We start from the raw sequence: 25351 nt of genomic DNA, 5'->3' as shown, positions 1-25351 counted from the left end.
AAGGGAATTTGAAGGCTTTATGAAAGAATGTTGCAGCTTGAAGGTATCTGGGGATAAAAAGGGCCTTTTCCAAACAGGTCTCATGTAGGACTTGGTGGTGGGGTGGTCTCCAATTTCCTATTCCCCAAAGGTCACACCCTTCCTTTGTCCTCCAGTGCCACTGAAATGCAAGTTATAGCTGACCTTCCCAATGACATTAGTGACAGCTGGGCTGCACAGCTTCTCTGCAGCCTTCCCTCACCAGAGCTCATCCTGGATGCTCTGACTGGATGTTGCCAGTGTTTAAAATCAGAGTTTGAGGTGAGTGGATGTAGTAGGGGAAACGCTTGGGTTTTGATTACACTTAGGATGACTGGATATTAAGTTTGGAGAAATAAAGAAATTCAAGAGCATTAATGTATGCTTGGTCCCAGAAATGTTAGGAACCCATGTCCCAAGTCTCCTCTCCTACCCTTACTTCCTCTGCCACGAATGGACCCTGGCCGAGCTGCAGGGAGCCTTCTAGGATCCCTACTGCCATGAAACCCTTGTGGTTAGGACTTCTTTCTTAGCCATTCCTTTTCTACTGCTGGCAGGCGAGTCAAATAAAGGGCCTGATGGTTTATCTCAGAGCCTAGCAGAGAGCCTTGCCTGGCAAAAGCAGACTGGTTGGTGAGGAAGATTGTGTGGCACATAATGAGATGCTCCTGTGGGTCAAATTATGTGAAAGTCTTTGCAAATAGTTTTTCATTCTCACTTGGCAAATACAGTCTCTGAGATCAGTTACTTTCTTCAAGGTGGCAAAGTATTTCCCTCCCTAAGTTCTCCTTTTCCCCTATCACTCAAAACAGTGTGTGTTCTAGAGGTTTTGAAATGCCAGACATTTGAATAAGTAACCTCATTTCTCTATCTTTCAATATGAATGAGTCACATTGAGTGGTATGATACACAATAAAGAATTTATTTATTTGTTCTCGCTCTCCCAAAGTTTAGCAAAATAACTCAGATCCTGGTTTTCTTTAACTTGCAAAAAATGTCATTTCCCAGAGTTCAGAGACCTTCAGAGATCTGATGCCAGCTTCGATGCAGGTCCAGTTCATATGTGTTTCTGCATGTAGTCAGCTACCTGCTACAGGGCTGGCTTGGTGGATGATTATATTAATACATACAGTTTGAATATTTTCCCTACTATGTGGAAATTTAATTGGAGCAGAAGAATAAATGAGAATTGCTATAAAAAATTAGAAGGTGATAGTAAACTCTCCTGGAGCAACCCTTATGTAGGGGCTCATGCCATTGACTGTGGCCAATTGTAGCTCTTTCAGTAACTCCATGATATATCTCAGAAACATGTGGTATTTTTGAATGGACAGGTCAATCAATCTTTTGGACTCAGCAATGAATTTTTCATAGTAATCAGAGAGGTGGTCTGCAAAATCCTGTAGTTTATATGAGAACTGCTGGTGGTAATCAGAAATGATTTCCTTCACTGTAACAGCCCAGCTTTTAATTATTTCCTGAGCACTGGTAGAAAGCTCTGCAATCTTCTCTTTCCCTTTTCCATCTGCATCGGCAAGGATGCTCAGATATTCCTGGAAATCTTTCTGCACCAGTTGCTCAACCTGACTTGAGAGTTGGGAAGCAAAGCCAGCAGCACTGACAGTGTATTTGGAATGGAAGTCCTTAAGGGCATCTACTAGGTTCTTGATCAGGTTGATGATCTTTTCTTCAAGTTCATAATATTTCACTGTCCAGCCAACCATACTTGGATCAAAATATTCTTTGCGAAGAGCCTGCACATACTGATGGAGCTGCTGTAGCTCTTGAGAAGCTTCCTGAAGTTTGTTTTGAACAAGTTCATTAAACTCACCAAAGTTACGACCTAGGTTTTCTTTCAGGAGTCTAGAAACAAAGGAAATGAATATGTCGAAGGTTGTGCTGATGTCATGTTGGATATCATTAATGAGATCAGTAAATTTCTTCTCCTTTAAACGTTTAAGGTCTTCTTCTATCTCTTGGAAAATGCTATGTAGAAACTTCTTAAGATCACTTAGCATCTCTGTAGTCTTGACAGACTGGAGGTCACTAAGTGCCTTTTGGACCTTTTGTGATAAAGATTTCAACAGTTTTCCATACTCTGAGCCTATACCTATTAGTTGATCGTACACTGAATCAAAGGGAAATTTATTCTTTAGGTCCTTGATTAATTCAGATTTCTCCATCAGGTCTTGGAAATAGGAAAACAGTATTTCTAACCCACTATGGATCTTTGAATGTACCTGGGACAGCAGCTCCCCTACTTTCTTCAGGACCATAGTGTAGAGTTCGTCTTCAGTGTAGTTCCCGGCTCTTCCTGGGAGCTGGAATCTGGTGGACTTCAGGAAATCAATGAACGAGTCAATCACACGGTTGACTGTCACACTGTATTCCTGAGTAACTCCTATTAAGCTGTCAAACACCTTCTTCTGGAGTCTCTGGAAACCACTGTGGTCCTCCTGAGCCAATAGTTCCTGGTACAGACTCTTGGCCTTGTCCTTCCACTGCTGGTAGGTTCTAGTGGTGCCTCTGGCTATCTTTCGGAGCCCCACGTCCACCTCATCAATCTGCCTCACGGCCCCTTGATACACCTGCTCAGCGCTGTTCTGCAAACCTCTTCTCAGTTTTAAAGAAGCGTCTCTCAGATCGAGTCCCGTGTACTCCTGGTGGTACTTGTTGACATAGTCATAAGAGGCCCCCGTGGCCTTGGGCATATTGTCTTTGAGAGAGCTTAGCAATTCAGACACTGCTTCTTCTTCCCAGTTAGCTTTAATCTGAATTTCATCATCCAATTCCGGGACCCTCATCTCAATTTTGACTATGTTGAGTGTTTTATCTGGAGAGGACTAAAACCAGCAAAAAAGGATGAAAAGAACATGTTTTCAATTATCTTGATTACATAATATACTACACTAAAACTTCATTAGCAGTTAAAAGTAAAGATCAGAGGATCTTTCATATTCTGATGGGGATTTATCTTTCATATGTCAGTTCATGTGTTTGTCTTACGGTTAAACAAATACACTCTTGTTAATTCCTCTTTAACACATGCCCCAGAAAGGACAAAATTATGTAAGGCATTTACACAGTAACATTCAACATTCAGGCCTTTCTAGGCCTGAAGATCAGAAGAGGAGGAGGAGGGGGAGGAGGAGGAAGAGGAGGAAGAGACCGGGGAGAAAAAAAACAGGGAAAGACTAATTCAGAGAAAGGAGAAGTAACAAAGAAGAAAAAAGTCCAGGGCCCATCGAGCAGAGACCTAGAAGACCACTATCAGGAGCCATCCATCCTCTAAGCCTGTGATAAACTTTAGTGATAGAACCTGATTATTTCTTCTCCTCTGCTAATGGTATCTTTGATTTGGCCCTGGCAGAGCTTGTAAAGTACGTGAGAGAAACTTGGCATATCTAACAATCCTACTGTGGGGAAGAATTTTGAAGCCTCAAATACTCCAGAAGCCCCAGTCTGAAAAATGTACTCAGCATATGGCAGAGTTTTTCCATGATTTAGGTGATGAGGCAAAACTCTCATCTTTCTAGAACTGCCCAAATGTAATAAAATAATAGTGGTAATATGAGGTCATGTGTGCATCTAATACAATCAATAAAAGACTCCTAATACTTTCTGGAGAAGAGCTCCTCAGAAGAGAAGTTCAACCTGCTCATTGCCTGTGTTTCACCTAGTTTGGGAAAGCCCCTAGGTAATACTTTGTACGGACTTCAGTTTACCTGTCCATATTCTCTGTTTGCTCTTGGGGTGTGTAACCCACTAGATGGGACTCACCTGAGGGCGGTAGTAGAGGTTCCATCTCAGTAAGGCATCGTTAATGTTTTTCACGTCGATGACCACAGTGCCTATGGCTGGGGAGGCTACTGAGGAGGAGAGGTGGTTCTCGCTTTCTTGGTAGCGCAGACGGACATCAGTTAATGTCGGGCTGGTGATGTTAAGGTCGACCTTTCCATTCCAGTACCTGAAAGCAAAAGAAAGCAGATGGCCTGTCACGAAAGGGATGTGGAGATGGCAAACATCACAATGACTGGAAAGGAGATGAAAATAGAAGCTCCGTACCCAAGTCCTTGATATCTGCCATCTTCTTCATATTCTGCACTGAAGTCACGGTGTGCAAATGATCCGTTAGTTTTACAAACTAACATGCCACCTTCAATTTTGTGTGTTCCCACAACTGTATGGGAAAGATTTTATATTTCATTAGATTAGTAACTGCAGGATATAAACATTTTCATTGTGAAAACAGAGAATTCTATCTTAACTGTCTTATATGTTTGAAACATGCAGTCCTCATTTAAAAAAACAGGAGACCTTTTTAGTCCTAAAATGATTACAGAAAAATCTATTTTCTCTGACCCTATTCTTCTGCAATTTCAGTAGGTTTTCAACAGGATGGTTTTCATATGTGGGGTATACATGTGTCTCCTTCCCGCCTCTTTTCAATTTTGCTATAGAGAGCAATTTTGCTTCGAGTCATATCTAAATACAGAATTATTTATTCACAACTCGCACTGAAGAAATAAAGCACGTAGGGGAGGCAGGAAATTTCCTTACCGTTTAGGTCATATTCCAGGAACTGAATGGTGGAGCTGCATGTGGAATCCAGGAAGGTTTCAACGTGATCTTCTTTGTTTTTCAAACCAGCACTCCAAGTGGCATTATACAAGGGAGAGGCCACCTCGAAACGTGCAGTCAGTGTTCCAAAGGAAGGAATGAAAATTCCAGCAGGTACAGAGAACTTCATGGAAGGAATCTCAATAGTCTGCTCAGGCATGGTGATGGTTGACAACTCGAAGTCTGCAGTGTTGCTGGCCACACTCAGATCCAAAACGGCACTGCCAACTGAAATACTTTTTGGAAGGGTGAAGTGGGACACAGTTAACTGAGATGCAGGCACAGTTATCTCAAAAAAGGGAACTGAGGAGACTTCTGGTTTAGAATATTGCGCTAACACATCAACTTTGGGGAATTTCACTTTGGGTAGTGTTGGTATGTTGAGGGCAAATGGCAAAGTACTTAGCTTCTTGTAGATTTTTATTTCACTGAAGTCAAGTATGTAGGATGGGACCTGAAGATCTGTAAAGGGTACGTGGAATGTAGGTGTGTTAACGGAATTTAGGTTATGTAGTTTCAGTCCAGGAATAATGAATTTATCAGCCAATTCTCGCACGGGGATAGAAACAGGATAGCCATTGGGGTTTTTGGTATATACAAGGGCAGTTGAAGCACGGAGATACTGTTTCCTATCGTTGTTGGTGGTTACATCCAGCTTTAGGAGGTCCCATAAGCTCTTGTCATAAACTGGTAGGACAACATCTTTGAGGAACCATAGGTACCCTTCTAAGGAGCCTGCCATGTCAAGGCGTGCCTCTTCTTGGTCATTGGAAAGCTGTATGTTGTTCTGGAGAGACCCAGAATGAACCTGGACCTGACTTTTCCAGCTGATTTTCTGGTTCTCAGTGTTAGCATTCAGGGACACTTCCTGGCCAAGGTAATTGATGTTAAGAAGGGAACTGGGCTGACGTGCACGGACCTGAACAAGGGCTGATACTTCCCATAGGGAAAGTTCCAGGGTGGCTTTGCTTGTATGCTCTCCAGATGTTAAAAAGAGGCCCCCTAGCCGTAAATGGTTTTTCGTATTTTGTTCCCAGATGGCATATATGCGTTGGAGAGTGGTTTCTCCAGCAAACTTTTCTTTTACTTCAAGATTCCAGATACCATCTACTTTGGAAGCTCCTAGCAGCTTCACAGAGGATCGAGTACCCTTGGAATTCAAGTAAGTGCTGGCCTCACTGGCAAGAGTTCCTGAATATTCCTTTGAAAGGATAAAAGCCTTGACACCTCCTTTGGTAGATGACTCAATGGAAAAGTAAGAGGTGAGACATTCTAAGCTGAGCTTGTGGTCAAATGCCCCTGTAGCAGTAGTGTACACATGGGGCCAACTGAAATCATACTTTAATTCCATGGATGAAGAGACAGTAGGTTTTGACTTGGTATTTCCATTAAGTTCTTGCTTGAAATTCATTCTCAAAAGTGGAATTTGGACTCTTGCAGTTGTTGTCATGGATGCATCCATGTTTTTCTTGGTGAAGCTAATAGTATTGTCATGATTGCCCTCCACGAGTTTGTTACTCAGAGACAAAGCTGTGGCTAACTTCAACCCTCTTTTCCTCGTCAAACTTGAGGTGCCCTCTAATTTGTACTGCAGTGCATCAATGACAGAAGAAGAGGAAGTAAGAAAATGAGCCACAATATCTGATTGGTTATAAAGACCAACATTGGTATTCAGTGTGATGACACTTGATTTAAAGGAAAAATCATAGGTAATATTGCCCATGGCTGGAATTAAAATTTTGTTTGTGGTACTCAGTACCTTGAACTCTGGAAGAGAAAGCTCAAGAAGATTCCTAGGGACATGAAGGGTTGGCAGCTCTAGGAATGGCAGGACTAATGTGTATGAGGGCACGTAGACGCCAGAACCCGGCATGGTGATGCTGGGGGTGCTGATCTCTTTGGGGATCACATACCCGAATGTCAACATCTTCACTGTGAATGGAGACACTTCAATGTTGGTAACTGGAATAGTGTATCCAGGAATTTTATAGATCCTGGGTTGCTGATTGAGGGATTTTTCAACCTTGTACTTATCAAATGTAATTTTTGCTTCATTGTAGGATTTGATAAAAAAATCTAATGCCTTGTTTCTGACTGTCTCGAAACGCCTGTTGAAGGAATTGATGTTACGATTGATAAATGCATAAAATACATCCAGAGGAACTGGGATGGAATGCTTGTCTTTGTTTTTCTTATACTGAGTCTTTACACTTAAATCGAACGATTGCTTTGTTGTTTTCAAGAATTCCTTCAAGCCTGTCTTTTCCCATAAGGAGATATCTTTCACCTGGGGCGTTGTGAGCTTTGTATAAGGTAGAGTCATTTCAGGGATTGTTAAAGGAATGTTTAAAAAATCCAGGTTGGCTTCTCCATTTATTCCTATGTGGGCCTCAATGCTTTTCTCATTGTTTCCAGCAGAGAAATTTTGATTGTACTTATAATGATTGAACCTGGCACTTGCTTGCCAACTTGCTTGCTGGGCACTAGGACTCAGAAACAGTGCATAATTATTCAGAAAGTCTATCTTCCCTGTCAATTTTAATGGAAAACTAACTCTCAAGTTCCCTTCATTGTTTGTGGATGCGGTAAGCGCACGTGGCTGTGCTGAAAAGAAAAGAGAATTTTTCAAAGTTCCAATAACCTTTCCATTTAAATGTGCATCATGGTTGCCAGTTATCTCTGCCTTCCCTTCTCTAAGCAGTGCCATACCTTTAGCAGTTAGAACACTGTGGCCCAAGTACTGGCATTCAGCTTGTGACTGGATTTCAAATTTAGAAAAGTTGAGGAAGCGAGATTCATAAACTATATTTTGGTTTACTCTTAGGTGTTTGCTATTGATCTTATTAGACAATCCAAAGGACGTGATGGGTCCTTCCATAGTAAAGTTACTTTGGGATTCATGTGTTCCCTCATCTGAGAATTTGTGGCAGGCCAATTTCCAGGACCCTGTTCCAGAAGAAGTCCATGCTAGGTGTCCAGCTTCCAACAGGGTCTTGATTTCACTGCGCAGGTCAGCCTGGCTGGAGAAGTCCAGTTTGGGGATGTTCAATTTGTGGAAGTACTTTGTGTTGCTGTCCAGGGTAAGCTGATTATTTACCTTGACGAGCACACCATTACTAAGCTCCAGTGTATTTTTTTCTGTGTGTAAACCTGCCACTGTGTTTGATTTTCCCTCAATAGTATTTCCAACAAATAGCACTTCACTCTCATGCTCTGTTTTCAGGTACTTGCTGGAGAACCTCATAGATTCCTTCAGAACAAGTGGATTAATCTTAGGGTCTGAAAGTTGTGCATTTGCTTGAAAATAAAAATTGAGAACTTCTAATTTGGATTCTCCTTTGGCAGTGACGGAAGCCTCAATCTCTGCCTGGTTCGCTGAAGCAGTTACATTCTGAATGTCAGCATTTGCATCTAATATGAGAAGGGGAGATTGGATTTTCAAAACGCCATACAGCTTGCCAAAAGTAGGTACTTCAGGTGTGTGTGAGATGTGGGGAAGTTGGAATTCTGGTATGTGAAGGTCAGAAACTTGAAAATCTGTAACATTGAGATGTGGGATGACAAGTTCTGGAATTGTGATTTCTGGTAAATGGAAGTCTGGCAGAGTGATTCTGGCAAGAATGGTGTCCATCCCGCTCAGATCCCTCAGGTACACTTCCGGGACTGGCCACTGCAGCTCACTGTTCAGCATTTGGTCAATGGTTCTGATGATCTTTGTTTTTATTTCTACCAAGTCAACTGTAAAGGAAGGGATGTGGAAGGTATTGAGGACAGTAAATTCTGGCGTGGAAAACCTGGATGGGATTTTTATATCTTTCAACTTTTTGAAGTTGATCTGAACGGATGGAATCTTCAGATCTGTCAGGGGGACAGTGAAGTCAGGAGTCTGATACGTAGCCTCCTGAAGGGCACGGAGACTGACTTCAAAGGCAGGTATGGTCCCGAAGGTGGTCTGGATTTTGGGAACAGTGAACCCTTGTTCTACTAATGTTTTCAGGTTTTTGGCCCAGTCTTGGATAGAATACTGTTCTGCAAAGTCAGTAAGGTTCTTAGCAGCAAGATTCCACCAATCAGAAATATAGGTGACAAGTGTGCTGTAAACCTGGCCAACTAGGAACAGGTATCGCTGGACTTCCTGCTGCATATCCATTTGATACACTCGGTCTCGTATATCTTCCAGGGTCTCTTGGAATTTGGCTTTCATGTGAACTACAGAAACCTCCTGTAACCAATCAAAGAATAAAGTTATTTTGGTGGCCTTTAGGTTTTCCAGATGGATTGAGACTGTGGCCTTGATGTCCTCTGTAAACAGTTTTAGTGCTTTAGCTTTCTGTGGAAGTCCCAGAGCCTGAATTTCACCATTGATTCTGTGAGTCACCTCACGAATTTTGTTATTGGTTTTATCTACAAACTGGTGGTAATCAAATGACCTTAATTTCTTTACCAGCATGTCAAGGAATCTGTTTATTTCTTCAATGAATTGTTTAAAAGACAATGCTTCAAGCTGCTTGAGAGCATGGTCGGTAAACCCAATCAATTCCTCAACAAGGTCTGCCATCTTGACTTGTTGTAGGACACTGCTTAGCTTCTGAACAGTCTCCTGCAGCTTATATTGGTGGGCCAACTGCACTGATTTATCCATTAAAACCTGGATGTGGTGGTCTATTTTATACATCTCAGTGAACTCATGGACCATGACTCTGAAAGCATTGATTTCCTCAATTACTTCAAAATCTTCAAAAAGATTTGTAACACAGTATTTGACATGCTCAATAATTTCCTTTATTCTTTGAAATGAGATTGTAGTTCTCAACTGATCTAAAAGCACCCTGACATCAATAGCTTCAACCTGTTGTTTGAGCTTTTCAGCAAGGTGCTGGATGTCTACATTCTGAATCTGTGCATTGAGCTGCTGCAATTTTTCTTGTATCTGGATTCTGATTTGATACTTAGTATCCATAGTTTGAATCCAAGATGCAGTACTACTTCCAATTTTGTTAAAATCAATATTTTCAATAAAAAAATACAGATCACGGATTTTTTTTTGTACAGTTACACGGATATGATAATGTTCATCAAGAGTTTTCAATTTTTCAATGATTCGATCAATAATCTTAGCAATAGCTGCCTTAAAATCATGTAAATCATAATTATCTTTAATATACTGATCAAATTGTATCACATATGTTTGTAGCTGAGATAGTTTTCCATTAAGGTTGATTTTGGCATTGTCTAATGCGATCTGCAGATCATTTTCTGTAATTCTATAATTTTCTGTAAAAGCAGTTAGTTTCTCCTTGGCACTCAAAACTTGTTTCTCCCAGTTGAAAGCATTCAGATAATCATTAACTTGCTGTGGGAGTTTGTCCAAGGCTGCTATGTATTTCCTCATGCGTTCGTCAATATTGATGTGTTTCAATTCTTTCTGTATAGCTTCCAGTGCACCTATAACTACCTCTCGAGTCTTCTCAAAATATTCTGGCAGGATTTTAAAGAATGGGAGGTTGATGGTGTGAACATCTTGGTTCTTATCATATTTTACAGAAGCAACAAGAGTGAATTCTTGGGGCTGGTCCACAGCGTCCCTCAGCTCTAAAGCGTCAATTACACTGACGGGCTCACTGAGTAAAAGTGGCACTGTAATAGGGGAGTCCAGCACAGTGAGGTCAGCCAGGGCTCGTCCACTGAGCTCAACACCAACTTTGTCTTTAGTGTTGTAAGCACTGAAGTCCTGGCTGTATTCATTTTGGTTCAACTGGGTCTTGAGTTTCCAGGTGCCTGTCTGCTCGGCCAGAGTGAGCAGGGCACTGATTTTATGATCAAGAGCAGTACTGATGCTCCTCCTGGACACGAGATGGTGACTTGTGGATCCTCTGTAATCATGAGAGAAAGTAAAGGCCAGAGGTTCTGCTTTCAACAGGAATTTGCTATACAGCTGCCCAGTGTGTTGTCCCCAGAGAACCAGTTTCCCATTGCCATTTGTATGCGTGTCGACGGTCATTGTAAATGGGGCCATTGCAGAGTGGAAAACATTGTTGAAATGCAGGGAGTCCGAATTGTAGTTTGTACTGATGTCAACGGTTGAAGCAAGCCCAGCGATGTTAGTGTTGAGCCGATGGCTAAACTCTGTCCCCTGCACCTTAGCTACAGTGTCTGCTTTATAACTTGCTGATAAGTCAGCATAAGAAAGAGTGTAGATGTGTTTTAGTTCATTATTTTGGTAGGCTCCTTTTATGGTCCCACCCACATTCAGCTTCAGAGGTTCAAGCCGTAATTTTCCATTGTTGGTCATATCCAGAGCACTGAATTTCAAGTCATTGTTTAAAGTAGTTACCAGGGAATAGGGCTGTAACTGTAGATTAAAATTTTGCTTATAAAACTTGTCAGAGCTATAAATGTTGTCAAGTTTGGAAGAGAAGTCCAGTGATAACCCTGCAATGTTCAGATTGTTTGTGTAGTCAAGTTTCATTTCAGCGTATGAGCCCATCATGTCATTTGAAAGCTTGAGTCCTTCCTGGTTGATTCTGAAGTTGAAAATGTTTTTGCTGTCAACACCCAGAATCACGGCCTGATAAGCACTTCCCAGTGACACCTCTGTGAGGGTAGCTCTTCCATCTAGACTGAATTTTGCATGGTGTTCCCGGAAGCGGCCATTTGTTGTTAATTTCAGGGATGCCCCAGAGAGGCCAAGCGCGGCATTGAGTTCATTCTCCAGCATTAGGGGACTATACTTCAAGTTGGTCATTGCACTGGTAGACATTCCATCTTGGGCAATCCTTAGTGTTGCCTTGTGAGCACCACTATTAATTCTGTCAGTGCCCAAGATGTCAGCATTTAACTCAAGACCATGGGAGTTTAGTGATCCAGAAAGCAGGGTGAAGAACTTCAGTGACTTGTAATCAGCCTGATACTCAGAACGTAGCAATGCACTTTGCTTAGAGAAGGTCAGATCCATCTTGTTCGAAGTAGCAAAGTCCTCATACTTCCCATTAGTGTCAGATTTCAGAGTCAGCTCATAGTTCTCATATTTCAGGGAAGCGGTATTTTTCATGAGGCCACCTTGCAGATCCAAGGTGGACGTAATAGAGACTGTTCCATCTTCATATCTTCCTGTTATCTGGTTGGTGCCCTGGACATAGGAGGAGTTAAACCTCAGGTTGGATTCCCCATTTAGCTGGCCAGTGGCAGGATCCCTCTGATAAGACAGGTCATATGTGCCTTTAGCATAGAACGAAGAGTCTCTGAACTGCGCATCAATCGTGACTTCTCTGACATACAAATGCTGTTTCTTTTTTGAGTCCAAATGGACTGAAGCAGATATCTGTGGTCCCCAGGCACTCGATGCATCGAATGTTAGAAAACCTTTTGAGGCTGGATTGTTTCCAATTTTCTCTATGTGACTGAATTTGACATGTGAATCCAGGAATTTGTGGTGTAGAGACCCATCACCTGAAAACGTGAGTGTATTCCTGTGGTCATACGTTGTTTTTGCAGATCCTAGCATAAAAATCAAAACACATTGGTTAAATGAAGTCATGCACTTCCACAACAATTTCTATGCTGAAAGTCTTTCAATAAGAAAGTCCCATTGGTCTGGGTCAGTTGCGCAACAGTCTCCTCCATTTATAACATGAGCACAAAATCTGATAGCAAAAGGCATTCCTCCTGGAAGCCTTCCGTGACCACCACAGACCTTGCTGGGTTCCCTTGTCCTCCACTGTACCTTACACACTATACCCTATCACAGCACCTCTCACACTGACTTCTAATTGCCAGTTTATCTGTTTTCTCTGTTACGGCCTAGTAGAATACTTGATACATAGGTGTTTAATAAATATTTCCAAAGGAAGAAAGGGAGGGAGGAAGGAAGGGAGGAAGGAAAAAGAATAGGGTTCCAAGTAGCAAGAACAATGTCTGCAAGAAAGCCCAAGTTTTTCCCTTCCTAGAGGAGGCTAGCCCATTGGAACCTGCAGCAAATTCGCTCTGTGAACCTCCCCTCGGGCAGGGCTCACCTTGCACGTGGTAGGAGAGCAGGTCGACCACGGCGTCTGCCTTCACATGGCACTGAGCCTGGAGGCTCAAGGGGTCTGTGCTGGTGTTGCCGCCAGTATAGGAGGCGGACCAGTTGTACAAGTTACTGTAGGTATTTGTGGAGAGGTCTAGAACACCCAAGAGAGGCACCCGCAGTTGATACAACTTGGGGATTGTAAAAGCGGGGACTTGGAACTCTTGAGATGGCAGGTGGAATCCCACAGGGTGTAAGTTGAGGGCCGGTGTCCGAATAGTCTCTAACATCTTTAGATCTTTGGAGGATTTGCCACCAAAAGGCAAAGGGATCTCAATGTTCACACTGTTCTTGTTCAGGGTGTATTTGATCCGACCGTCACTGAAATGAAGAGCAAAGACAATGTCCCTACAGTCAGACAGCAAGCCCTCGAAGTTCTCTGCCACCTGACCTTCTAAGCAATAGTGCATGTGTCTCATTTCCAATCCTGGACCGCACTACTTCTCATGCTGCTCCCTGGGCCTGGCGTCCCTTGGCTTTAACCTCTACCTACAAACGCTCACATCCGTTCAAATCCCTCCCAAGAGCTGTGTCCTTATTTCTACCATCCCATCTAAGTCACAGTCAATTTCTCTTGTTCTTATAGTGACACAGTTGCTTCCACCTATCTCAAAGATCTTTTCATAATCTGCTTATATAACTAGCACTTATTTGTTCATTTGTCAGTGTCTACACAGTGTCTTCCTGTGGGGGGAAGGATTACACCTTATCCAGTTTTTATTTTCTCACTGCACCTAATCTAATCTAGTACTGCACACAGGGGATACTTGATACGTATTTGCTCAACTGAATTGAGGCATCTTGACATGTGGAAAGAGCACAGGCATGGGCATCAGTAATCTTGAGTTATAATGTTAGTATCATCAGTCAGTGGGAGCTATGCTAGTGAATTCGCCTGAGTCTCAGTGATGTTATCTGCGTAGTGAGGATAATAGTACCGTTTCTGCTGATCTCACAGAGCCAGTCTCGGATATGAAATGAGAAAAGATACCTAAAAGCACATTGCAATCTTTTCAGTACTATGCACATACAATGGACTATTTTGACAACTCACAAGAAGAAAGTAGGATGGCAGAGTGTAAGTGTAGTAAACAAACAAGTATTCATTGCATTACTCCATCAAGGACTGGGTGCTGCCTATCCAGATCCCGACATTCATGATAAGATCCCATGCTTGATAAGGTCCCATCCATTTCTAAGGTCCTGTGGTCCTGCCTTTTCAGCACAGCACAGACAAGACTGATGGTTGGAAACACTAAGAGTGAAGGAAGAGGTTCCTGGGTCCTCTGAAGCTGCCACTTTTTTTCTCTTATCTTCATATTTTGTCCATATGAGTGCTTTGGTGAATTTTAACCCTTTCACACCCTTATCTGGTCTATTAAACTTTGCTGCCCAGACACAGACTATGGAAAGGCCCATGTGACACAGGCCACTTGTTTTCTAAACCCTGAAGATAACACAGAGAACAGTCAATCCAGAACAGACTGTAGTCTTTTCAGCTCATGCTCTGATTTTTAAATTTTCATGACAGACATCAAAGCATCACATGTATTTCTGTAAGTACAGAAGGGGACCAAGCATTTTACAATCTGACTTCCCCATAAGGATGATGCTATTTTGCTAAAGTGACATATGCTCTCAGAATGTGCCTTCATTCCATGCCCAATGGCTGTCCTGACCCTCTGAGCTCAACAGCAAGCCTGTAGCCAACAAGTCTGCCAGCCACTCTTGAATTCTTCACGATTATGAGTATATCCTGATTCTGAGCATAAGGGGAGTTCACTTATAGTAGAGGAAAACTGAATGGCTTTCAAATTCAGTTTTAAAACTAAGTGAATAAAACATCTTAGGGTGAAAGTACCAGAATCTCCTAATTACTTTCTTAGGTTTTTTTTTTTTGACTGGGTTGGCATTCACGTTCTGACCTCATATTTAATAATGCAAAAATGCCACAATGTTTATGTGAGTTACTAATCTCCTTAAAATGCTTACCTTGTTTCCCTTAAAAATGTAAATTAAAAAAAAGTCTAAATCATGCTAAGTAAAATCTTCCATTTACCTTTCATGGTTCAAGGAATTTTTCTGGTTCCTCTTTTTACCTTTTTAAGAAGAGGTTTTCTGGGATGTGGAAGTCTGGCAATTGCATTTTCTGGAGGTACAACTCTTGTAGGCCACTGAGATGATCTTGTAAATTCTGGGCATAAGGAAGATTCCTCAATGCCTCCTGAAGCCATGTGCGTGTTGCCTACAAAATAATAGAAGCTTTCAAAGCAATGGGCATGGATGGGCATCAAACACAGTTAACATCAGGTGATAATCCATATTTGACAGCTTGATCATTAAGCAGGACGGTATACTCAAAGTTAAAAAATAAAAATTATGAATTTTGGTTGTCAGTAATTAATCTCTTCCTGTATTTTATGAAAGGAATACGTAGCATAGTCAAACCCCTAGTCAGTGTCCTGAAGCTCCCTGTGGTATCTTAGGCACAGGCAACTCTTCTGCTTAGTAGTATTCATTTGGTATTTAAATATATAGCCTTGTATAACTGGGTAACTATGCATACGTGTTTCTTTTTCTCCCCAGGAATTCCCTGGGGGTAGGAAGCATGCCTTATCCATCTTTGGATACTCTTTCACCTAACTCAGAGTTGACTGTGTGATTAGCACTTATAACCGTGTATTTATTGACTGGCTGATATGTACTTACAACTACTAATTTGGAACCCATGTGCTGGAAAGTCATGCCTGTTTGAGGAACTCTGTGATCCAGGAGACTACTGGCATACATATGCAAACTTTTAGGATAATCAGAGAGATCCACAGGGAAACTGGAAGCTGCTTTTTTGGTATCCACGTTGGTGCCTGTGTTCCATTCAAATTCAATCTTCTCTTCATCTGAAAACACACACGTGACATAGTTGTCAATAGTGCCAGGTCAGCTCCTATCTGTGGCTGTCAACACTGCCATCGAGTACACCGTGCTCTTGGAAGTGCTCACGTGGGGAGGACGTGCTTACCATAACGCCACGCCACCTTCTTGGAAACTGTTGAGCCATAAGCTGTAGCAGATGAGTCCATCTGCAGGAGCAGTTTTGAGGGAGACCACTGGGTGAGGATCTCACTTCTGGCTTCTGCTTGCAAACGGGGTATGGAGATAACACCTCTGATTTTGCCTTCTTCCTTCCTGTCATAACTATTGAAAAAGAAAAAGTTGACGTCAGTGACTCCATTCATTCCAAAGAGATAGGCAGGGTTCAATGCAAGTTCCATTTGTGGCGATGAAAACAAGATAAATGAATGGCTCAGAGAAATGACCAGAGATGCAACTCCTTAACTTCTAAAGCTAACTCACTACAAATTCAGGACACTCCAGGGAGGTATGGGAGAGAGGTTTTCGAAAACTGAATCCTGCTCTACCATTTACTAGCTCTACTGCCTTGGCCAAATTATTTAACCCCTCCAAGCTACCATTTCCTTATCTATAAAACAGGGAAACTCATACCTATCTGCAGTTTCTCATGAGGGCTGAGATAATTTCTTTAAAGTACCCAGTATAGTGCCTGATGAATAGTAAGTACCCAATGAACGGTAGACAGATCCAACTGGACACGTGCAGAGGGTCACAGTGTTGAGGGCTCTGTCTACCCCTTGAAGTGCAGACCCCTTGGTCAGCTTTAAAGCTGAAAAGGAAGAAAGGAAAGAGCCACAAAGGCCCACAGCTCAGGTCAGACCCCCCCCCTTGAGCCTTCCTTACCTCACATGGCCGGTGAGGGTGACCTCAGTGATTTTCTTATTCTGAATGTCCAGGGTGAGCTTGTAAGACTTTTCTTCCTTAGCAGATTCATCATGAACTCTGAGGACTGTCCCAAGGTCAACGTCAAAATCTGGAATCTGGATTTCACTGGACAAAGTCTTACTCTGCCGGTTATATGTGAACATCATAGTCGCCTCGGTCTGCTTCACACCTGGAAGAGTGTACAAGAGAATCAAGATGTCTATTCAGAAGATATGTTTAGGAAGGAAAGAGAGAAAAAGGCAGAGAAACCTCAACTACTTAATGTGCTCAAATGAGGACACAGTTCAGGATTTTACCTTAAATTTTTAACTCAGTGGTACTTGCACATTTGTTCAATCTGTAAGTATTTATTGATTGCTTATTATGTGCTAGGCACTGCTCTTGGCACTGGAAGCCCCTGCCCTCATGGAACTGACATTCTAATGGGAGGGGTACAGACAATAAGCAAGTACATTATTTATGTCAGGTGGCAATACATGTTTGTTAAGAAGAAAAGTAAAACCGTGTAAGATGATAAAGGAGAGAAAGGAATAGAAGAGGCGCTATTTCATGTGTGGTGGTCAGAGAAGTTCTGACAAGAGGATATGTGGGCAGAGACCTGAATGAAGAGAGGCTGAGCCACGCTGCATCCTGCAGGGAGAGCCTTCCAGGCAGAGGGAATCGGAAAGGCAAATGTCCGGATATGAGAAAAACTCAGCGTGTTCAGGGACCAGTAAGGGCTCGGAGTCCTTCTGTGTCAGGCACACATGACATCTCTGTATGATCGTCGGCCTACAACACCCTTCCTGGTTCGTTGCCACCCTGCCCTGCCTTCCCCGCTCCCCAGCTCCTCCTTTCTTTGTCACAAGATTTCCAGGTTTTCTTCAATTCACAGGTGTACCCATTTTATATCTCTTGTAAAATCGTTACTTGACACTTTTTATCAGTACGTGCCCCCTGCGTGCCCCCCCTTTCCTGTGGGTTTTGTTTTCCTAGTTTAATTTTGCGACATATTATTCCTACATAAAACATCTTCCAAAGCGAACATTTAAGCTTCTCCATCCCCTAAAACCTGCTCTTCCATCTCAGGACGTGGCAACCCTGTTCTCCAGCTGCTCAGGCCAAAAACTTCGAGTCATCCTGATTGCCTTTTTTCTCTTACCCTGAACATCTACTGTGTCAGCGGATTTTGTCTTCCCAGTCTTCAAAACATGGCCGAGTCCAACCAACTTTGCCATCACCACTCCAACCCAAAGCACCACCGTCTCTGGCCTGGATTACTGTGATGGCCTACATACTAGTTTCTCTGCTCTTGTCTCCCTAAAGTCTCTCTTCAACATAAACATAAATCAAACAGTAGCTTCTTCAAAAATAAACAAATAGGACATAATCAAACTTATAACCACAGCAAAGGAAACCATAAACAAAACAGAAAGACAACCTACAGACTGGGAGAAAATATTTGCAAACAATGCAGCCAACAATGGCTTAATTTCCAAACATACAAACAGCTTATACGGCTCAATATCAAAAAAAACCAACCCAATCAAAAAACGGGCAGAAGAACTAAACAGACATACACACGGCAAACAAGCACGTGAAAAGATGCTCAGCATCGCTAATTATTAGAGAAACACGAATCAAAACTACAATGAGGTATCACCTCACACCAGTCAGAATGGCCGTGATCAAAAAGTCTAAAAGTAACAAATGCTGGAGAGGGTGTGGAGAAAAGGGAACCCTCCTGCACTGTTGGTGGGAATGTAAATTGGTGCAGCCACTATGGAGAACAGTATGGAGGTTTCCTAAAAAACTAAAAAGAGACTTACCATACGATGTAGCAATCCCACTCCTGGGCATATATCCAAATTAGACAAAAACTCTAATTTGAAAAGATACATGAACCCTAATGTTCACAGCAAAACTATCTGTAATAGTCAACACATGGAAGAAACGGAAGTAACGTTAAGTGTCCATCAACAGATGAATGGATAAAGAAGATCTGGTATATACATACAACAAAATACTACTCAGCCATAAAAAAGAATGAAACACTGCTATTTGTAGCAACATGGATGGACCTAGAGATTATCGTACTAAGCGAAGTAAGTCAGACAGAGAAAGACAAATATCATATGCTATCACTTACATGTGGAATCTTTAAAAAAATGATACAAATGAACTTATTTACAAAACAGACTCACAGACATAGAAAACAAACATGGTTACTAAAGGGGAAAGGGGGTGGATGGGTAAACTAGAAGTTTGAGATGAACAGATACACAGTACTATATATAAAAGAGATAAACAAGGATCTACTGTATAGCACAGGAAACTATAGTCAATATCTTGTAATAATCTATAATGGAAAAGAATCTGAAAAAGAATATGTATATATGTACAACTGAATCACTTTGCTGTACACCTGAAAGTAACACAACATTTTAAATCAAGCATACTTCAATTAAAAAAAATAGTAGCTTCTTACTTCACTCATCGTAAAAACTAACATCCTTACACAGCCTAGAAGACCATCCTTCCCTCACAACCCCCTACATCTCTGACCTCATCTACCATTTTCCTCCCTGATCTCCCTGCTTCAGCCATACTGGCTTCCCTCCTTTTCCTCAAACACAGTAGCCATGCGCCTGCCTCAGGGCCTCTGCACCAGCTCGCCCCTCAGCCTGTAACGCTCTTTCCACATGGCTTATTCCCTTCCCTCCTTCAGGTCTCTTTTTTATGCTCCCTTTACCAGTGAGGGTTTCCCTTATCATTCCAAATGGCACTGGCTTCCCCCATCCTTCCTCCTTGCTGTCACTCCTGACATTCCCTAGACCCCTCTGTGCTCTATTCTTCTCCCCAGCACTAATCTGACTTTCTGAATATTTACTTGTTTGGTTGTTTACTATAAACTCCACAAGGATGGGGACTTTATCTATCTCCATTGTTTACTATTCTAGCCTCAGCTCTCAGAACAGGCCTGACACTTATCTGGCACTCAGTAAATATTTGTTAAATACATTAAATTAAATATATTCTGCTTGTGAGTCCTGGACCTGAGACCGAGGGCAGAGATGGAGGGACCCTTTTCTGGGCACTTGCCTTTTGCCTGAGTTACAAACTTCAGCATGTCCACCAAAGCTTCACCATCTCTCTGCAGTTCGTAGAATGCCCTGGCAGAATACTGCTCTACTTCTCCTGTTGGCTTCAGTTCCAGTTCAAATCTAAAGATGTTACAATGCGTGTGATGCATAACGTTAGAGCTTTCATGATGATGACAACGTCCCCAAAACAAGTCAGCCTCAATTGCAACAAAAATCTGGTCCTTATTCAACATTGTCTCTTGTCCTTAACTAATGATGATCTTTATGATCCCTTTCAGTCCCTCCAAAAGCCCAAGGCAAGGGCAGATCCCAGGGTGCCTGGGGTTTTTGGACAAGCAGGAGTTGGTTGGTTGTGTCAGCAAAGCTGAGAACAAGGATAAGACTTGTCCTATAAGTCTTATTTTAATTTATTTTATTTTATTTTTTGGCTGCACCGTGCTGCATGTGGGATCTTAGTTCCCCGACCAGGGATCGAACCTGTGCCCCCTGAAGTGGAAGCGTGGTGTCTTAACCACTGGACCACCAGGGAAGTCCCTTGTTGTTTATTTTTTGAGCGAAGACCTCCCTTAGGGGTCATGACGCCTCACCTTCCAGCACCGCCCCACTCCTACCCACCTATGAAGACGCCCAGCCCTAGACTCAAAGGTTAGGTAGGTACCCTTCAGGTGTGTTGGGCAAAGGACCACTGTTCTAAATAACCAAAGGACAGTGCAAATTTCTGAGGCTGGTGACGCGACATCTACAACACACAGCATTTTTTCTTGGCCCTGCTCGGTCGCCATAAGGTAGGAGGTAAGCACACGCTGGGTGGGGACACTGAGCATCTCTGACCTGGTGTCCCCAGTCAGCGGGTAGTAGGAAGAAGAGTCTGTGGAGCTGGCGTTGGAATAAGCGACCGCGGTGCAGTAGTTCAGGCCAATAAAGAAAGGCTTGCAAGTTGACCAGGACTGCCTGTTCTCAACGAGAGGTGGGATCACTTCCGTTTTGGTGGTAGACACCAGATGCAATGTGTTACTGGTGAAGGAAGAAAAAACCTGAGTTATCTTCAAGTCATGGACCGAAATGAACATCACTGATTCTCCCAGCGCAAATGCCCCCTTATCCTGCGCTCTGTCTCCCCTCTGTCCACACCCACCTCAAATTCTTTGATTTACTCAGAAACAAAGAATAGTAAGAAGAACATCAACAAGGCTAACAATCACGGTGACTCTTATGTTTCCCGAAACAACCTGCACTTAGACATTGCACTAAGTTCATCACATTTGTTCTCTGTAATTTCCACAACAGTGGGCATTAAGAGTCTCCTTTTACAGAGGAAAGAGGCTCCGAGGGGTCAGTAACGATCACGGGGATCTGACCTCAGGGCTGCCCCTTCCTTCCTAAAGTGTGGATAAGAGGTGTCCTGCTTCTCTTTCATCTGCAATCTCTCTCTACTGGCTTCTTTCCACCAGTATTAAACATGCTCAAGTCTCTTCTCCCACTGTGTGTGTACACACACACACACACACACACACACACACACACACACACACACACCTTTCCTTCCCTTCTAGCCCCCTCTTGTCTCCCTCACAATCAAGAAATTTGTCTGCCTTTGCAGTCTCCACTTTCTTTCAACACCCATCTCACTGAACAGGGATCTGACTGTCACCCCCATGGTGCTTCTGGAACTGCTTTCATCAGCAGCTCCAATCAGCTCCAAAGGACATTTGGAGGCTTCGTCTTCCTTGATCTCTTGGAAGCATTCAGTAGAGTTGCTCACTTATGGCCAGATTAAGACTTTTGAGTCCAAAACCCCTGAAAAGATTATGGTATCCTCCTCCCAAGTATGTACTTAAAAAATTAGTAAGTGCCAGAAAGTTCAACAATGTCCTGATTTCATCCAAGGATGAAAGGATCTTTGATATATCATGTTCTTTTCTCAGTATTGTTTCCTCATCTTAGGGGGTGCCCTAAGACCAACGTTTGCTGGTGGGCGGGAACCCTAAGTGCCAGCGTTGGCCTGTCTATGGGGTGATCCACCCCGTGGCCACGCCTGGGCTTCTGTGCCCCTTTACGGCTTTGGTCACCCCTTCTCACTCGTTGCTGCTTATTCCTCTCCCCTTCACATGTGTCTCTTCTGCCTGTATCCGTCCTAGTCCCTCATGCCTTACTCTATACTAATCACTGTTGGACTTCAACAACCGCTATGTGCCAGTGATGCCCAGATCTGTATTTATAGCTCAAACCTCTTCACTGAGCTCAGACCCACTGGTCCGTTGACAGCTGGATGTTCCCATCGGCTGTCTCACAGGACTTCCAGTGCAGCGTGTTGAAAACAGAATTCGTCACTGTCCCCCACACCAGCTGCTCTTCCTCTTTAGTCCTTATTTCAATGAAGGGCACCCCTGACTCCTCTTGCCTCTTTCTCCGCCCCCACCCCGCCCACCATATTCAGTCAGTCAATAACCAGGTACTTGTGTTTCTACGTCCTAAGGATTTCTGGGGTTGGCTCACTCGTCTGTCCACCTGGCCCTTATCGGGTGTGGCCACTGTCATCCCCCTCCTGTATGTGATTGTAACAGGCTCCTGACTGGTCTCCCTGTTGCCAGTCATGCCCCCTTTTCACCCATTTCCCGCTCTGGAGTCAGAGTTTTCTAAAGCACTGACCTTATTTTACTTATGCTCCCACTTTAAACCCTTTTGCCTTCAGAAGAGCCCAATCTCCCTAAGACGGCTCACAAGGCTGACCCTTGCCAGCCTCTCACTTCCTCTCTCACCGTGTTCCCCGTGTACTTGACCTCATGGAATTTCTTGTAGTTCCCAAACCGTATCGTTTTTCCTTCAGGCCATTGCATGTGCTTTTCTCTTTGCCTGGGAACACTCATTCCTTTCTCTTTTGTCTGCATAACTCCGACACAGCTTCCAGGGATCAGCTCAAGTGTGGCTCTCTTCAGAAGGTTTTCCTTAACTGCCACAGGCTCCGTGATACGTAATTTCATGGTCCTCTCCTGCTTCCTCTAACCGAGCCCTCACTTGATACTCACTGCTTGCCTCACTATATTTGAATTGACAAATTAATGTGTCCAAAATATGGAAACTAAGGTAAATCAACGTTTGAAGATTTCATTGAAAACGGAGCTCTCAATAGGAGGCTGCATCCCATAATCAGGAGAGTAGGCCTTCCATGCTTTATGCACTGAACTAGCCACTGCAAATCAGTATGTCCTTTGGTGGTTTTCCTGGGAAAAATACCCATTTCCCAAAGATGATTTCTCTATAGCTAGTGCTTCTTCATTCTCAAAACAAACAACAAGAAAACACAACCTAACAGCAACTCATTAATCAGTAGGTCTTAAGTCTCATCTTAGTAAAATGTGAAAAGTCAAGGAAACTGTAATTATATACTGAGTCTAAGTCAGGTTAAAAATAGGTAATCCAGTACCTTCTCTCTCTCCAGCACCCCCCAGATCCACTGGGGCCTGAATTATCTCAATCAGCTGTCTAGCCTGGCCAAACCCTGCAGTCATAATTCCTTCTTTCATACTGGCTGATCAGATCTTACTGAAAGAATTACCTGCCACTGAACAGCCTGACTGGCCTCTTAGGAGAAGGAACGATGAACTCCAGCTGCCCAGCTTTCAGGGCTACTCTCGCCTCCAGGCCTGTCTCATGGAAGAAGTTGGTGTTCATCTGGACCCCACTCCTAGCAAAGTCCGGAATGATGATGCCCATATTTGTCACAAACTCCACAGACACAGACGGCTTTGTCACCAGTTCTGCCTGTATCTGTAAGTCACAAAACAACCTATTCAGCTTTGTTAAATAACCTCAGTCCCCTGTAGTCAGATCAACCACCCTTCCCACCCCTGGGCAAATATCTCTGGATGGCTCACACCAGAGGAAACATTACTGAGATTCGTTTGTAGGAGGAAAAGCCAAGTTCTCAGTCCTCCAGGGCCAGACCGATACCCAGGACTAGGAAGTGCCCAAGTTAACTTGAAGCATAACAAGATACAAAGACGACAGAAACAGCTGAGTTCTCATGCTACTGCTGTGCCCGAGCAGAGCTAGCGAGGTGGTGCATCCTAGTGGAAGCCTAACGTTTGTCATAAAAGTTAATGAGGTGATTCCAATGGTGATGCACTTCGTCTTGAACTGGAAACACATTTTTTTAAATTGCACAAGACACCCACCCTGGAGGAAAAGAACAACCTAAGGAAGGAAAAAGTGGACGGGGTCTTACATTGGCTACTTCCAGTTTCACTCCAGCCTTGATTCCAGGAGTGATGACTCCGGAGGAGGACACCTGCAGTTGTAATCCAAGTCCGGTGGGGAGTTCAAAGGCATTGTCCATGAAGATGTAGTGAAGAAACAAGTCACCCTTTGAACCTTTCCTTACGAGCTCTTTAATCTGTAGATCCGACAGGGGAGAGGAAAAGTACGCTTCATCGAAGTGGGCTTTGTGAAATGCGACCTCCCCCCCCCCATTAGACAATGGTTATTCTTCTTTATCCAGAAAGGAAGGGACCAGCATATTTTAATTAGCTGAATAGTTTAATAAGTAAAGATGAATGATTACTGATTTCAACAAATTGGGATACAAAAAATTGCCCTGTGTAAATATCATGTTGTTTTCAACTGGTGATTTAGAAGGCATTTCAGAATATTTCTGGGCCTCTGAGATTTATGAACTTTAAGTATCACTGCATAGCATGGCTTAATTCTGATTTTTTGGAGTCTAAATGTAAATGAGGGTTTACTTGCAGCATGATATATTATGGTAAAACCAATTTTTAAACAGTGATGGGCTGGGACTTCCCTGGTGGTCCAGTGGCTAAGACTCCGTGTTCCCAATGCAGGGGGCCTGGGTTCGATCCCTGGTCAGGGAACTAGATCCACATGCCGCAACTAAGAGTGTGCATGCTGCAACTAAAAGATCCTGCACGCCGCAATGAAGATCCCGCAGGCCGCAACTAAGACCCAGCACAGCCAGATAAATAAATAAATAAATAAATATTTTTAAAAATAATTAAAAAAAACAAAACTGATGAGCTATTCAGATGATGTACATATCAGTATGCATTGTTCTTTGTTCTTTATAACACATCTGTAAAATAACTTGAGATCTCTTTTATTAAAGCCACATTATTATTCATTATATCCTATGGAGTATACTTGGATATTTTCTCCCTTTTTAATAAATTAATAATTATAAAAAACTATAGGGACTTCCCTGGTGGTCCAGTGGCAGAGAATCTGCCTTACAATGCAGGGGACGTGGGTTCAATCCCTGGTTAGGGAACTAAGATCCCATATGCTGTGGGGCAACTAAGCCCACGCACCGCAACTACTGAGCTCATGCACCTCAACTAGAGAGCCTGCGTGCCGCAAACTACAGAGCCCATGCGCTCTGGGACCCACGTGCCACAACTACAGAGCCCACGCGCTCTGGAGCCTGCACGCCACAACTAGAGAGAAGCCCATGTGCCACAACGAAGAGAGAAGCCCGCGCACCACAACGAAGAGCCCGCATGCCGCAACTAAGACCCAACGCAGTCAAAAAAAAAAAACAAAAAACTATAGTTCATATTTAGATACTTGATTACAGTTTTCTACATATGTTGTTTCATAATCACTGCATCATTTCAATATTAAAAGGAACCTGTAGCATAGGTAGAGGGAGACACACTTAACATTGTTTTCCGGATGAACAAATGAACGCTGTTAAAAGATACATCTAACATGATGAATAGCTTAATTTCTAAATGTTATCAATTCCTTAGGA

At 42.9% G+C, this 25351-nt stretch overlaps 1 protein-coding gene across 1 annotated transcript in view; it reads right to left on the bottom strand.

Annotated features, from left to right (window-relative positions):
• Positions 1-919: 919 nt before the first annotated feature.
• Positions 920-25351, bottom strand: part of APOB (apolipoprotein B) — a 39463-nt gene continuing 15031 nt past the window's right edge. The window contains exons 17-29 of the mRNA XM_028166784.2: positions 23810-23977; positions 23141-23352; positions 20416-20598; positions 19583-19704; positions 16460-16670; positions 15723-15898; positions 15413-15600; positions 14803-14948; positions 12651-13024; positions 4579-12135; positions 4084-4198; positions 3799-3985; positions 920-2861 (exon numbers count right to left, since the gene is read on the bottom strand). Coding sequence (XP_028022585.2) covers positions 1221-2861; positions 3799-3985; positions 4084-4198; positions 4579-12135; positions 12651-13024; positions 14803-14948; positions 15413-15600; positions 15723-15898; positions 16460-16670; positions 19583-19704; positions 20416-20598; positions 23141-23352; positions 23810-23977 — 11280 coding nt within the window. The 3' untranslated portion in view covers positions 920-1220. The remainder of the gene's footprint in view (positions 2862-3798; positions 3986-4083; positions 4199-4578; positions 12136-12650; positions 13025-14802; positions 14949-15412; positions 15601-15722; positions 15899-16459; positions 16671-19582; positions 19705-20415; positions 20599-23140; positions 23353-23809; positions 23978-25351) is intronic.

Source organism: Balaenoptera acutorostrata, chromosome 12 (genome assembly GCF_949987535.1).
Source record: "Balaenoptera acutorostrata chromosome 12, mBalAcu1.1, whole genome shotgun sequence".
In the NCBI taxonomy this organism is placed as follows: Eukaryota; Metazoa; Chordata; class Mammalia; order Artiodactyla; family Balaenopteridae; genus Balaenoptera; species Balaenoptera acutorostrata.
The sequence above is the reverse complement of the archived record's forward strand: the minus strand, read 5'-3'. Positions and strand labels throughout refer to the sequence as shown.